We start from the raw sequence: 15,767 nt of genomic DNA, 5'->3' as shown, positions 1-15,767 counted from the left end.
CATACATACATACAGCCACGCACACACTGTACTGGGGAGGCAGGCAAGACAATGCACGCAGAAATCACAGGTGAGTGAGTGAGTGAGCAATAACTTCACGGTAGTCCAGTGCAGACGCTCAGGTTGCCACGCGCCACCCGGCTGCTCCCACGTGGGGACCGACAGGTTTAGCCTCGCGGCACTGTCGCCGCCGCATTGGGAGGCCAGAATTTGGTCCTGAAGGTCTGGGCCGCGCCGAAGTGCATCCTGCTCGGCCTTGTTGCAAGTCCGGCCGAGCGACTCGCACTAAAGCCTGTGCGCTAATGTCGCTCTGCCCGTAAGCGGTGCAGGCTTCGGGGAATACATGGGAATAAATTTCATCTAGGTATGCGACGGCTACGAATGGCCTTGAATCACAGGTGCATGAGCAATAAATTGAAATAAGCTCCAATCGATACAAGTCACGTTTATGCAGTTCTTTGTACATATAAGAACTAAGGAACATTTACAAGATCCTCCATTTTCCCGCAACGGCGTTTTACGGCGTTGGTATACCGTTTAAATTATTTGCATTGTCTTACAGTGCAGCAGCCTCTGTGCGGCAGGTAGCCGTGAACAAGAAAAGCGTTTTCCCGGAACGGGTGCCAGCCGGAGCAGTTGAGCCATTCATCACATTTTTGTTCTCGTTTTTTTTTCACTCGTCTGACAAATGCTTACGAGATGCATGTCTACAAGCTCTAAAGTTGTATTTTCATTTAGTTTCCTAAAAACATGCTTCAAGACAACTGCAACAAAAAGAGTGCGTGGTTTCTGCTGCATAGGCGTCCTCTTGCTTTTGCATTCTTTGTTGGCACTTATTTCACAACTCCGTAAGTTACTGCAGTCCTTTACAGCGCTTGCTGTGGTTGTGAAAGCGACGCTTGCCGCATAACACGATTTGAAGGGGGCCCCCCGCTAAAGGGGGCGAAATACCGCGCAGACAACGGAGAAAAACCTCGACATCGTTCGCCTAGCGACGCCAGGGTCGGTCGCTATGCCCATTACGCTTCGTCCACCACGACGTATAGCGTAGAGTATACCCAGGCAGCCACGGAGGCTGTCGGTATGAAACCGAGCATTACGTGAGCAGACTCGCGACTCCGTGAAGCGGGTACGTGCTACCTCTTCCGACTAGACTCGAGTCTAGTCAGGCGTGATAAACATTTGTGGTTGTGTGCAGAATAACTTCAGTTGGTGGTTGTCAACCCGTTTGACAAATCAATCAGGGCGTGAAATTAGAGTTTACGTCACCAAAATAAAAAAATATAAGTCTACTGTAGCCGTGTAAAGCCTAAGGAACAGCGAAACTGGTCAAACTTTGCGGTTTAACGCGGCCCTCTTTACCAAAGCTACGTCCCTCCTTGGCGGAGACAGAGTAGAATCGAACCACAGCTTGCCACGTGACCTTGCAAGAATGTCCTAGCTCCAGCGCCTGAAGCTCACGCGCTAATCTGACTTTGGCACAACTGGTAGTAGCAGTAAACAACTTTATTAGGAAAAACGTATGTTGCGAAACCGCTAGAAGCGTGGACCTTTCGCTGCTCGTACTCGGCGCGCTCGACGCCGGGCAAACTGTGCGGCAGCTGCGCGAGATGTCTCCATAAATGGCTTATAGCCTTGCAGCAGCTGCTCCTCGGCGCATGCGCGACTAGGTGAGGTTAAACCCACGTTGTGCGGATCTGTGGCTTGATTGTTGCTAGGCGATGACACGGAAGGCTTTTGAGATGCGAAGCAGCTTTTTGACTAGCCCGTGTAACGCTGTCCATCCGTGTCTCCATTCTAGCACTCCCCCCCCCCCCCCCCCTCGCGCCGCAGTTGTTGGAACGATGCCAAATAGGTAAAGCCGCAGCTCCACTTTGACGTCACTCTCTCTCTCATCCGCGGCAGCTGCCGGCTCCTCCCAACACATCTAGGTGGTGTTGCTCCTCCGCCCACTCGCAACACAACTTCTCCCTCGCTTCACTCTTTCAATCATCCGCAACGCTCGACCCCACGTCGAGAGGAAACACTCTTTCGGCTCGTTTATCTGCGATGAAACTTACAGGAAACGCAACCCGCCTTCTGTGTCTTTGAATTGCAATAAACTTTTACTCGAGTAAAGACTACACCGAGTTTCACTTCAAACCGATCTTTAAGCATCCGCGTCAACCGCCGTTTCAGCCGGGTTAACGGCGTGCGCAGTACTTCTGCTTCACATTCCATCATGGTTCCCTAGAGAGATGGTTCGTAATTGTTGTGTGTGTGTGTGTGTGTGTGTGTGTGTGTGTGTGTGTGTGTGTGTGTGTGTGTGTGTGTGTGTGTGTGTGTGTGTGTGTGTGTGTGTGTGTGTGTGTGTGTGTGAACTGTAGACGTTTTATTTCGAGCTTCAGCACCTTCGCTCTTAGAAAATTATAGGTGTGTCGGTGAAATTCTGTTCTTCATTCAGGACAGCGTATGACGGTACTTTCAAGGTGAGGTGGCAGTGTCTGTGTAGGCTTACGTGACACGGCACAAGCGATTTTATAGAGGCGGATGTTCATTCCGTATCGCTCAGTGAGCGTCAGTGTTGTCCCATTTCCTTTCCTCGGACATGTGACATACGAAGCGATCATTTTCGGAGGTGACTAACGCTGTTTTAATAACCTGTGGGTTTTAATACTCGCACTGTTATCAGTGCTGCTTCAATCCGTGTTGCCTTATTGAGCTAGCTGACTTGATTAGTTAGTTGTTCATACTGATGATATACAGCGCGAAAAAAAAAACATATGCACTGCACGCATGTATAATGCAACCACTTGGAAGTCAACGCTTGTCCAGTGTATCCGCTTTTCATTCCCGTTTTTTTTTTGTGCTCTTCGTCATTAGCGTGCTATTTTAGTCATGTGCATAAAAAGGAGCGTGAGGGGCAGTCGTAATCAGAAAATTGAACAAACCAAAGAAAAATAAAAGAAATATTTCTAAAATGTGACGTTACCGGCGGATGAGTCTTATTAGAAATAAAGCGACAATGACCCATTTGAAACAGCGATTCCCATAGAAGCCACAACCGGCTATAACGTAGTAGATTAATTGGACGTAATGTCTCGGAGCAGTTGACACATGTGCCGGCAGACACGTGTCGTAGAGGATTGCTCGGTACAGCTTGAGTTTTAGCAACCCGCACCGAAGTTCAAGTGCTTGAGCAATTCTAGATCCAACCTGTCGAAAGCGACCACCATGGCCGGAAATCAAACCCGCAACCACCTTACTAGCCGTATAGGGCAACAATCAAGGAGGCTGAGGCACTAAGGCGAGTTTCAGCTATACGGTGAAGCGCAGACAGAATAGGCGATGCGTCTGTCAGAAAGAAAATACCGGTGCACAATTTAATGAAAATCGGCAGAGAATGAAGCCAAGAGATGCACAGGGAACGTCAACTGTGCTGTTTTTTTTATTTAGTGTATTGTAGTAATTGCGATATAGATGTGAAGAAGACAAAGAGGACGAAGAGATAACTTGCAGCTGGCAAGGGTCGAAACTGCGGCCTTCCAAAGGTCGCAGGTTTGCTGAACGTTTAAAGAAGTCTGTTATACTAAAGGGACTGTCTACCGTCCTTTACTGCTTTCTTGTTTTCTGTCGCAAGCAATAAAAAGTGTTCTGTTTGAAATGTAACCTTCCATAGGTTTCTCTGGAAAGTTTGTGGAAATTTTTAAAACAGTTTTTTTTCGATCTGCGTTCAGTCTCCTTCCATAGGTGGAATGAATGCCCACAACAGTGCTCAGTGAAGGCAATGGTAATTGTAGTGCCGGCGAAAGTCAAAAACTGAAAGCGCGTGTGGCTTTCGCAGGCCTAATCAAGTTTTGTTTATTAATAAAACAAATACTTTAGTGGTCGTTTAGACACGTGCACACTTTTTTGATTCACTTAAAAAACAGCACCAATAACGAGGGACAAGAGAAAGAAGGAGACAGACAGCGGCACTGTGCTGTGGAGACAGACAGTGCCGCTGTCTGTCTCCTTCTTTCTCTTGTCCCTCGTTATTGGCGCTGTTTTTTATGTGAATCATGTCGTACCAACTCGCCCAAGCAACCACGTTAGATTTTTTGATGTTCTCTTGAGAGGCCGATGCCATGCTGGCGTTTTCCCGCCGTTTGCAGGCAAGCGAACACACCGCCGGCAGCGCCACCAGGAGCTATTTGACCGCGTAGAAAAAACAAGCAAACATTCATTTCTGGCTCAACCCACAGCAGCCTTAAGTGCGTAAAATAGTATTTCAAGTTATACCTGTTTGTTTTCAAGCAAAATAGGTCTACTCGTGAGGATTTCTTGTGCTGCCAAAAGATTGAGCACAATAGGGTTGGGTGGCACCAGCAGTTATTTCTTACAGCAAAAGCTGTTATGAGATACAAACTCGGGCCACGCACAGCGCCGTATAGTTGTCCGCCGCCGCCGCCGCCGCTGGTGTCCGTGGGTGCTATTCTGGACATTGTCTAATTCCGCCACGTTGTCAGATTCCGCCATTGGTCGATGCTAATTGGCCAAGTGAGCTGCTACGGCCTCTCTGATTGGCTTAAAATGCCGCCATTACGAAATTCGACAATACGGCGGAATTCGACAGTGTCCAAAATAGACCAGCGTAACCACATCGCACGAAATGAAAGGAAAAGAAAAACTAGTACAAATGACAGTGGGGCTCAAACTCGTTTCCGCTGCGTGCCAGCCACTAACACTGAACCACGCCGGTACTTGGGACTTCTTCGGAAACCTGCCTTAAGCAGGCTTCATATCGAGTAAAGAATCGCGTTATTACGACTTATAAAGAGTTTGAGGACAGCGAAAAAACAACAGTCGTCGCACAATGCGAATAGCGTAACGAGTGGGTCGTGCAATGCTTCAACCCATTACAAAAGCTTGTTTTTGATCACCTTTTAGCTGAGGCGCATGCCCACTTCAGACATATTTCCTCATCGTCGTCAACCACTGCATGAACGATTGGCACAAAATTCCTTGCAACCGCATAGCGGATACCACGCTTTTCGTAAGAATGACGAAGGATAGCATATATAGCGAATGCCGGCATATTACCCAAATTTTTTTTTTACTAATAATGCCGTAATGAGTGTAAAACAAGTGTGCTTGCAGATGTTACCCAATGAGTGTTTAGAAAAGGCTCTGAAAGGCCTCTCTTCTAGCTTTCCCTGTGAATGTGCTGCGCCATTTGCGCAGGCCTGGTGTTTTTTGAGGCCTTTCAATATGAAGTTAAAATTATAATTATTTTTATGGGACAAAAGCATGCTTGATAATGCCGATGTAATGGACGGTCTCTTATTTGCGCCACAACAAGAAAACTTTTTCCGGCGGCAGACAGTCCCTTTGAACGAGCACTGACACAAAATTTCTAGGCGAGATAATGAGTGAGATCTAGAGACATACACATCCACGTAATATGAAGGACCAATATAGACTATAACATATTTAAAACAAGTCTTAAAGTGCATGATGCGTGACTGGGGCGAGACGTGCAGCCCCTCGCACCGCCGACAACAACGCGGCTGGTAGTGTAAACAAGCCTACGTCACATGTTTGTGTTGGCTGGTTGTTGGCACGCGCCACCTGTAATTTCCTTCTCCGTGCCTGCGGCTCTGCGTGCGCTGGATGTCAGTGCGTCGCCCGCTCACGCATACCCTCGCGCGCTGCAACGTCACAGTTTTGCGTGGTCACGTGGCCTGCTGTGTTTACCTAGCTAGCGGAACTGCACCTGCCTAGCTCAGTGCTCTTCAAAGGCGAAAATGGGACCGGACGTTCTAAAAACGCCTATAAATGAATGACAATTGTGCACTCGCGCAAACCAGGTTTCCAGACGGCGTGATAAAGAGGGTCGTAAACTACTTATTGCAACAACAACAAGTTGCAAAGTTTTTTGTGTCAGTGCTCTGTATAAGCCTGAGCTTGACCGTAGAAAGCGATAGAAAAGCTACCGTACATTCGCTGCGTATCTCGCAGATTAAGCAAAGTAGAGAAGTAGAGAATAGACATAAGATTAATGTTGTTTTTACGGCTGCGAATAATATAGGTAATATTTGTGCCGTTGTGCAGAGAAATGAGTGAGCAGAAGGGAGCACAAGAAGCGGACCAATATTTGTTTCGTAAAACCAACCAAGAAGAGAAAGAAAGATGCAGAGGAAGTCCGAGGGGGGGGGGGGGTAATAAGATATTAGCATCCGGTTCACTACCCAGCACAGGAGGGGGGATATGGGTAAGAAAGAGGCGCGGGAAATAAGGGTCGTACAGGTGTGTTGTATCATATTCCTTTCAGCTGTGGCCGTTTCGAGAATGGTGGGCTGTTTCATTAACCAGCGATTATTGGAACGTGAAAAAATGCTAACCGGAGGCTCACCTTCTAATTTGTCCTTAAGTTATCGAAAGGGAACTGTGCGCCAAACTCGGAACAATGCTCAGTTTCTTATAAGATGAGGATGACGAAACGCGTTTTATAATGATTGTGGCATGACATATCGATGACAGGGATCGCGTGTGCCTGAGCCGATAGTCCATTAACTTGCATAAAGATGAACTCAAATGCCTTAGCAGTTGTATGACAGTTACACTTTGACCACGACCAGGCAGGTTTTAGTACCTCCTTTCTTTTTGGCCGCTGTGCGCATCTTCAGTTGTTAGTCGGAATTCGTGGTGTACTAACTTCTTTCTTGCGTCCGTGCGCCCCGTACGTTTGGATTGCGAATGTTGCCTTTTCTATCGCACACAGCATTTCTGAGCATGCAGCGTTGTTATAGGAGACGCACGGCGTAAGGTGGTCAACACTCAAGTCTAGTTTTCCAACCCACCCCCCTTTACAATCTTTATCAGGTTGTGTTATGACCACTGCGGGACCTCCCCAGAGATCTCCAAGCCACTCTGTCCTATGCGAGCTAATTTCATTTTACGCCTGCACATTGCTTAATTTCGTCAACACACCGAACACTTTGCCGTCCGTTGGTAGCTATTCCAACGTCCTAACTGACTGTCCGTTGCCTGTTCTTCCTATGGCGTGACCTTCCCAGCATATGTTTTTACTTTTAATACCTGCTGAGACATAGGCTATCCTTTATTCGTGGTCATATTCTTGGCATGGTGAGGACGCTCTCTGTCCCGTTGTAGACCAACACTTTTATAGATCTGACGTTTTTTTTTTTTCTTCAGTGATTTAGTATTTCCTGTTTCTCACACAGCATTGGCAATGCATGACGTGTACTTTAGTATACTACGCCTCCTGCGTTATGAGAAGGTCAACATTTGTCGGTTTCTCCCGCGCCCCGTTTTTCTAGCCCACATGCAAGCAAGGAGGCAGTATCGCGGATCAAAAAAGAAAAATAGGTGAAAACTAGTTTTACCTCCTATTCGATTCTCGTTTCTTTTTTTTTTTTTTTACCCGGAGAGATTGCGTCCAGTCACGTTCGGCACCGTTACATACGGGTTCTCAGCGACTTCGCCGAGTAGTATATATAGAAACGCCGCGCAAGAGACACGTACAGGTAAAAAAAAAAAACGTTCAGAAGTAGTGAAACGAATTAAGTCACTGTCGCCACAACTGGACCGCTAAAAGAGCGGAAAAGAAGTGGCAGTGCTTTCTACCGCATTCCACACTTCAATGAAAACTGAAGTGTGAGACAGTTCATTTTTTTTTTTTTGTAGCACTCACAGTGGAGACCCCCTTCACCCGTTCGCCCTTCACCCGCAGTATTCATGATTGCGCTGGACGTATAACTGGCTGAGTCAGGAGTGGGCAAGAAGGTGGGAGAGGAAGGGATCCGGTAGTGGGTGTCAGTGTGGCTACAAACGCGCTAGACGTGTGAAAGTGTTGGTGGGAGGAGGATAAGTGTGGGCAAGGTGTCTAAGGTGGAGGTGGAGAGAGTGTGCAGGCAACACGCGAAAAGAAATGAAAAAATGCGCACGCTTTGGTGGCGTTCAATTGCCGTGGGCTCAATTTTTCGCTCGCAAGTACGGCTGGCTTTGCGAAGCTCAGCTCTCAACCCAGACACCGGCGTTTGCCCTCATTCCTTGCGAGTGAACGCACCACGACGAGGAGAGGGGGAGATCGCATTGTTCCCCCGGAAGGAGGTGGAAGATTGGGGGGGTGGAAGGGGTCGATGTTAGTGCGTAACCCGCCGGCGAGGCGGTCGTGGTGCGAATGAGGTGCGACCGAAGCCGTGCAAGTCGCGACGGGGGCAATTTCCGAGTGGCGCTGTTGTTTCCCTTTCTATTCTTTCTCACGTACCGATGGCGGCGACAGTGTGACGAACGGAACGGAAGCAGACGACACCCGACGGAGTGGTCACAGCGTTTTTTTTTTTTTTGTCGTCTGCTGTGCCACAGTGAACAGATATTCCAGGCCACACTGAAGACTTTCAAAGCGCCTGCTTCCACAGTGTTGCGCTATCGCGGTTACGACAGCATCGACTCCTATAACAGGACTTATCACTTTCAACTAACTGAAACATCGCCAACAACCTAAGCATTGCTCGTGAAGTGTTCTCCGCCAGTTGGAGTAAGTTCCGTCTCGGCAGCGGTGCTTGAGAAGCAGACGATATCTGCGGCGTGTGTCGTCTGCTAGTTGCCGCGGTAGGCTGCAGCACTGCTGCGCGACCGCTTGTGCAGACAAGCCTTGTAGGTCCTCTGTGCAGCTGTGTTCGAGCCGGCTCGCCTCCGCGGCCTGTTTGCATCGCGTGCGCTGCATGAGTTTCGCCAGTTTCCACGCCTGCGATTGCGGCAGGTGCCGTGAAAGGTCGCATTTGTTTGCCTTCTCTCGCCCTTTCTCGCGGACACCAACGTTGCCGTGTTGCGTGCGTGTCGGATGGTTGTTTCGCTCGAAACCGTCCCCAGTGTCTGCCAAACCCTTTTCTCCAACCATCGAAAGACGTTACTAGCAAAGGGACCAACCGGCCGACGACATGCGTTGACATCCGGGTGTGCATCGCTGGTGTGGTATACCCGTCACCAATACTAGCGTCGCTAATAGCGTTCGGATTTCACTGACCACGCAATCCCAGCTGCCATTTCGGCTGTGCACGCAAAGTGTGGGTGTGTGTCTCTGTTGTGTGCGTTGACTCGGCGCTCCCTGTGCAACTTGTTTTACACGCATGGCGTTAAACCGGCTGAAGGCTTGTGGCGGTCTTCAGCCGGTTCCCGAGGAATCTGCGGCCAATGGAACGACGGTGGCAGCAAATCCGGATGCTACTGCTGCTGCTTCTGCCCTACCGGTGAATCTACTGGAGCACTGTGTCAAAAGTAAGTCATTAACCTTTTTGTGACTCATTTTTTTACGTTAACCGTAACCAAATCACTGAATACTTCTTTTTCGTCATTCGAAATGTGGAGTAGTGATAGACCCTCGTCCCAGCTAGACTGAAGGGCGCTGGTTCGACTCCCAGCCATGGTGGCCACATCTCGGCGGAGATGAAATTCGCGGAGCACTCTAGTGGTTGACCTACGCGCACAATTAAAAGCCACATCGTTTTTTGCGCGTCAAAACCACATAATGTATTATTGTAATCATTCCAACTAGCAAAGCAGTAGGTTTGGAGCGCTTGCGTTCATAAAATGCACGTTTACAGATGCGACGTTCACCTACGACTCCGTACAACGCTCTTTTGAAAGGTGTCTGTGACGTACAACAAAACGCTGAGCTACTTCCCCCTACGTGGTGAAAACAAATAAAATAGGGGACCCTAAAGCCTCGCCTTTAGTATTTGAACGCAATAGCAATATCCTGTTCTTAGCGTTCACTTCAAACAGTCCATAAAACCTTTTCGAACTCGCTATGCAACCGTCGTGCCTCAAGGGAATAATATGGCGCAGTAGCGTGTGTGCCTTTTGCAGTGGATGAGCAGCTTTAAACCCTGAAGCCATTATGATAATCCCAAGTTCTGACGCCCGCTGGCAACGGGCGCTTGTACTATACGCGTTATTACTGCAGTATTTAATGTTGCATTGTGAAGCATGTATATACAGGACGCGCGTGTGTCTAAAGCATAAAGGCTACTTTCACTGCATTTCCAAGCAGAGGAAGTTCTCTTCGCCTTATTCACAAGCAGACGTGTGGCCGTTTGGTAGAACATCCGTTTGCCGCGCGAACGACCAGGGTTCGACCCCCCACTGGGAACCAATCGATCCTCGTTTGGTCCCCACCCTGACGCAGGAATTCTTATCCTACATTTTCTTCGCATCGTTCTCGACTGTTCGGTCACGCATGAGATTACCATTTTTCGCTCACAACCAACGACGCAAGAATTTCGGCGAAAGAAGCTCTTTACCGCTGTCGCGTTAACACATGTCAAGACATTATTAACATGTTTGTCACGAACAAGCGAGTCGGACGTTGAGCCTGTAATAACAGCTGTCGTGTCTTAGCCCTCTTATAAACCTCGGCGAGGGCATTTAAAGTCACATTGCATTGTGCAAGGCGCTCGACACCTATTACGATCAGCTGGCAGAGATGTCGACAGGTCGCAGCCGCGTGCACCTACGCCTTTTAGCTCGCTCCGTTTGTTCGGGGCGATTAGTCACTGGGCATTGCGGCAGCCGTTTCTCGAAAGCGTGTTTCTTTCTGCCTTTGTGTGTTGAGTATAGGATTACTACTGCGTCAAAACGCAATTTCTTCTACACATCTCGATTTAGAAAGAAACGGCAGCAGCTGAAGAACAATAGTTTCAATCCTTTTGCGCAGCGTTTTTCTCCCGTTTCATTGTTCGGAAAGAATTAAGTGGTAGATTTCTTTGGTTGTTTTTGTGTAGGCGCAAATAATTTCAGTATAGGGGCATAGATGGCTCTACTCTCGTTGAAAAAAAAATATAGGAATTATCGTTAGCGCTTAGATTTGTCTCACTGTGGCGCTTGAAGCTTTCATTTTTTTTTTCGACTTCAGCTATGACGCTTTATTTTCTCAATTTCTTAACAATAATACGTATCCTTTTCTCAGCACTGAGAGCACCCATACACGTTGCTGAAAAGACATATATACACATATATACACATACATACACGTTGCGTATTATGGCCCTCACACGCCGTACAGCGTTCACGCGCTGATGGACGCAAAACTCATTCGACTAAGAGAAAAAAAGAAGAAGAAATATCAGTGTAATGACCGTCGTTGTCGGTGTGGATGAACAAATACGTACTAGGGACGGTGTGATTTTTTTTTCTACAATGTCTTATTATCTACGCATGTAGCAACTCCTGCTTTGTGGTTGTTCGAGGTATAGCGCATCCAGGACGGGACAGAGAAGAAGACACAAAACATATACGCGGCGCTAACTTTAAACAATGCGGTTTAATCCGAGAAACCGCATTGTTGAAAGTTAGCGCCGTGTATGTGTTTTGCGTCTTCTTCTCTGTCCCATCCTGGATGCGCTATACCTCGAACAATATGAATAACCAACAAGCCCGCCGTGCAACCTTAGTCGACTGTTTTGTGGGTTTACATTATGCTTTCGCTTCCATTTACGCATTCTAAACGTCAGTTGCTTTTATCAGCTGTTCATTAGGTAATACTTCCATTCACTCTGAAATTCAGAGCTTCTGAAGGATTCACGCTTGCCGCTTGTCTTTTTAGGTGAAAAAGTCGACCTTCCACTACGACGTGTTGGGTGGCTCCCGCAATTTTCTTGCAACCCGTTGATGCAAATATTTACGCCATTCCAGCTCATGTCAGAAAACTAAGCTGTTTGGGTATATGAAGCTTCATGGTTTTCAACGCTAACAAGGAGGCAAAGGAATTAAGAAAGAAAACGGGAGATGGCGGATGATCCCTAACCAGCTCGCCCTGTCCAGCGTCTCGCGTGTCCCGTTTTGCGTTTTTATTGCAAAAGCAGTTATATGGACACTCTCGGTGTATGTATACGTAACTATATACATGAAAACGCAAGAAACAAAAATGATCCAGAAAAAGACTCCGGCGAGCGGATGCGAACGTCCGACCTCTGAATTGTGAGTGCGGGGCGTTAGCCACTGAGCCATGAAGGAGCACCTCCTTGAACGTTCAAATGGCAAGCTATTTATATCTACCACTTACCGCTGCTGATGCGCATCTCGGGGGGTTGGGGTGGGGGCAGTATCTTGTTTTCAGCATTACCAGCGAGATGGCGCAATGAGCACGCTTCGCTACATCGTCACGACGCGGCGGCGTGCGCCCTCATCTCCCACGGGTACTTTGCCCCGTGGAGAGGGACAGGGTGGACTCTTACGCGTGTGCTTGCTTATCTCGCGGTGGGGACAATTGTACGCCCTTGGCTTTCACCGGAACGATTCTGTTGTAGTTATTGGGTGCACAAAGGTCACTGCAATCCTTGCACAGCCTCCGTTTGCGAGAAGGGCCCGCTTTTCAGACAGAGCGAAGTAACAACTTAGACGCTCATTCGCGTGCTTCTGTACCAGTGAGTACGTTTCGTGCGTCATTTGTGCGTGTGAAACGCGGGACACGTTTCGATCTGCTTGCCATTCTGCGTGTGACCTTCCAATTTGTTGCTATCGCGTTCATTGCTTCGTTTTTGGGTGTAGAAAAAAGTTGTTGACGATTTAGAGTACGATGTACTCTACTATGGGAGAGCAGAAAGTCGTCCCGTGGGACCGACCTAACCGAGGTGCTCGAGTACGGTGACGCTAGATTTTTACAGCAAAACTGTGACTTTTCTCTTAGGAGCGAAGCTCCTTAAGGCGTGGGCTGTGCGTCCCCTGTATGTAGCCACCTCTCGTTCAGTTCTAAGTATTACGCTAGCCACCGCCCGATCTAAAGGGTACAGCCATATCCATCCGTTCATCCGTCCATCCGTCCGTCCATCCATCCATCCATCCGTCCGTCCGTCCGTCCGTCCGTCCGTCCGTCCGTCCGTCCGTCCGTCCGTCCATCCGTCCAAAAGATGCAAGATGTTATAAACTAGACGGCGGTACGTGTAGTTGATTATGAAAGATGCGAGGTGTTATAAAATAGGGATGATGCCCCATATGGCGCGTGTCATCGTTCGATATAGTGCGGCGACGTCTGCTAGGGGGAGCGTTGCAATAAAATCGAGTGGGCAAAATGTACGGAGGATTCATGGTTTACCAGGTTTACCTCCAGAGCTTCGCCCACTCATCATCATTCACTTCGTGGATATGGCGGTATTTTTTAAAATTTATACCTGTTTCCTCACAAGCGCTGAAAGTGCATCAAGTTTTATTTCCGCATGTATTTTGTCTTCAGGCAGCCAGCCCAGTATTAAAGTACCACAGCGCTGACCCTTCTGTTATCCCAAAAAATGTAGCTTTCAAACTGTTTTTCTTTACAAAGTCTGCACGGTTTTTGTCCCATCTTTCTCATTCAGTTTACTGTCTCTGATTTTTTCTCTTTTAGATGACTCCTGTAGCCACGTTTATAGTTTAAACGGGCAGTCCACTCTGTTACCAACTTTCCTGACTTATCTCTCTATTCCGTCGTGTCTATGCTTGCGATGTTCTTACGCGGCAGATATTGGAGACATGAACGCCAGAACTCCATCGAAGGATTTTCGTTAAAAATTAAAAACAAAAAAAATGCAAAGTGAGGTTGTTGCTTACGCACCATGCGTGTGCCTCGCGCAGGTAAGCGAGCCGGGAGAGGTGTAGAATTCTCCGCAAGTTTGCTCTTTTTTTTTCACTCCAAGACCAGGAACAGGTATAGTATAATACGAACAATCAATGACGCACGACAGCCAAAATCACTGTGTGCCGCGTACGCTGACTTTCTCGTCAGAATGGTGCGGACAAACATATCGGTCGCAGTATTTATCATCAGGGTATTCAGATTTGACCAGTCACTGTATGACAGATGAATCGCGTATGTAGACGTTTGGTTGATAAGACAGTGAGATCTCTTCAGGTAATTAACGCAATAATCTTTTTGTCCCCTGCAGGGTAGCATACCGGCTATGCCGAATAGGTTAACATCGCTGCTTTTCGTCTCTCCTTGTTTTCGATCGTGTCTCCACTCGGACGAGAGCCACTCGCAACAACTTTCCGAACAAATATTAAAAATTAAACTATTCATGGGGTAGCGGGGTAATGCTAGTATAGGAAGCTTTGACTACAGAAGTCAAATAAGTTTGAGACTCACAAGAGAGCAATTTTTAGATGGTAGAAAACACCATTTGCTACCACGCGCCTTGTGCGAAGCCGGGGTTTCGTATTTTTACACCACCCACCGTGGTAATCTAGCCGGAATGGTACTCAGTTGCCGACCCGAAATTCACGCGGTCGAATCCCGACTACGGCGGCAACATTTTCATAGAGACGAAACACCAAAGTCCCATGTAGTTAGATTTAGGTGCCCATTAAAGACCTCCATGAAAATTTCAGGAGTCCTTCTCTACGGCGTGCCTCAGTATCCTGTCGTGGTTCTAGAACGTCGAACCCAAAGAATTATTACTTAGCCAAAAATAATTTGCGCACTCGCAAGAGCGCGCACGCGCGTGTGTTTGTGTGTGTGTGTGTGTGTGTGTGTGTGTGTGTGTGTGTGTGTGTGTGTGTGTGTGTGTGTGTGTGTGTGTGTGTGTGTGTGTGTGTGTGTGTGTGTGTGTGTGTGTGTGTGTGTGTGTGTGTGTGTGTGTGTGTGTGTGTGTGTGTGTGTGTGTGTGTGTGTGTGTGTGTGTGTGTGTGTGTGTGTGTGTGTGTGTGTGTGTGTGACTATTTCTATCGCTGTTCTGCGATTGAACTGGTAGTACAGACCTTTACTGAAAAATATAAAATGTGGGCCATTTTTCTTTTTCGGTAGTTTTATAGGCAGCTCGGAAGGGAATCCATTTGTAAACATCCAAAAAAACTCATTTCCCTTGGTGAGCAAGTCGGAGCGAAATAGCTCAACGGCTCTCTGCGTCGGAGACGAATTTTTGTTTTTTTAGAACCAAGTAATCTTGCTACGCGGTGCGAACCAAATCACTCAAAAGTCCCTCATACATGTCGACCGGCATCCATCAACGCAGTAAAGTTGGGATTCCATCTTGTCACTCTATTTGTTTTAATGTCACATTGATACCCAAAAGTTGGGCCATTGAAGTGACCTTCCCCATGGCATCACTGTCATAAGATATAACATGTCTCGCAGAACAAGTGGTACTTTGTGAACACATTTATGCTACCGTTCGTATAACTTTTTTATGATTAAAATTGCTGTAATGTATTCCAGCTTCTATTTTTCATTCTTTGTCTTGCTGCGAGTTTTTGCCAGCCACTTTGAGCTTGTACTTTTGTTTCCTTTATGGTGGGGTAAGCTGTGTAATGCGTTTTTTTTTACTATCACGACGTAGGACAATGAATAGGGCTACTTGAATTCTGCATACATAGCGTATTTTTAGCTAAATGGCGACAACTGCAGACCGCGACAGCGCCGTCCAATCACTGCGGGCTGCGCAGCGATTGCCGCGCAGACCTTCACCACTTATTACGGCGATGTTCCGCACTTGATAAAAGGTGAATGGTCATACAAGCCATGCGGTCCACTAATTATTGTAAAGCGCTGCTTATACGGACCCGTATACGCAGTTTTCATGTGCACAATACAGAAGTCAGAGTGGCCTGATAAACCGCAGTGCTGACTGCACACCGCTTCAGTACAAGTGATTGTGACTAGAGTAAGTTCAGAACCTACGACACTGTGAAATGTTAGTATATGATTTGAAAGTCCCTCTTATCCCAATAGAGGACATGCGCTTCCCTCTTTTTCAATGATGGACTTTTCGTTCATCCGTCCTTTCCTTCGTGCTTTGTTGCTTAGTGTATTTTTT

At 47.5% G+C, this 15,767-nt stretch overlaps 1 protein-coding gene across 1 annotated transcript in view; it reads left to right on the top strand.

Moving 5' to 3' along the window:
- LOC119172311 (uncharacterized) overlaps window positions 1–15,767 on the top strand; it is a 139,957-nt gene that overhangs the window by 50,080 nt on the left and 74,110 nt on the right. Inside the window, exon 7 of the mRNA XM_037423368.2 lies at window positions 9,135–9,261. Coding sequence (XP_037279265.2) covers window positions 9,135–9,261 — 127 coding nt within the window. The remainder of the gene's footprint in view (window positions 1–9,134; window positions 9,262–15,767) is intronic.

This window comes from Rhipicephalus microplus, chromosome 3 (assembly GCF_043290135.1).
Source record: "Rhipicephalus microplus isolate Deutch F79 chromosome 3, USDA_Rmic, whole genome shotgun sequence".
Classification (NCBI taxonomy): domain Eukaryota; kingdom Metazoa; phylum Arthropoda; class Arachnida; order Ixodida; family Ixodidae; genus Rhipicephalus; species Rhipicephalus microplus.
Note: the sequence above shows the minus strand (reverse complement) of the source record. Positions and strands in the feature narration are given on the sequence as shown.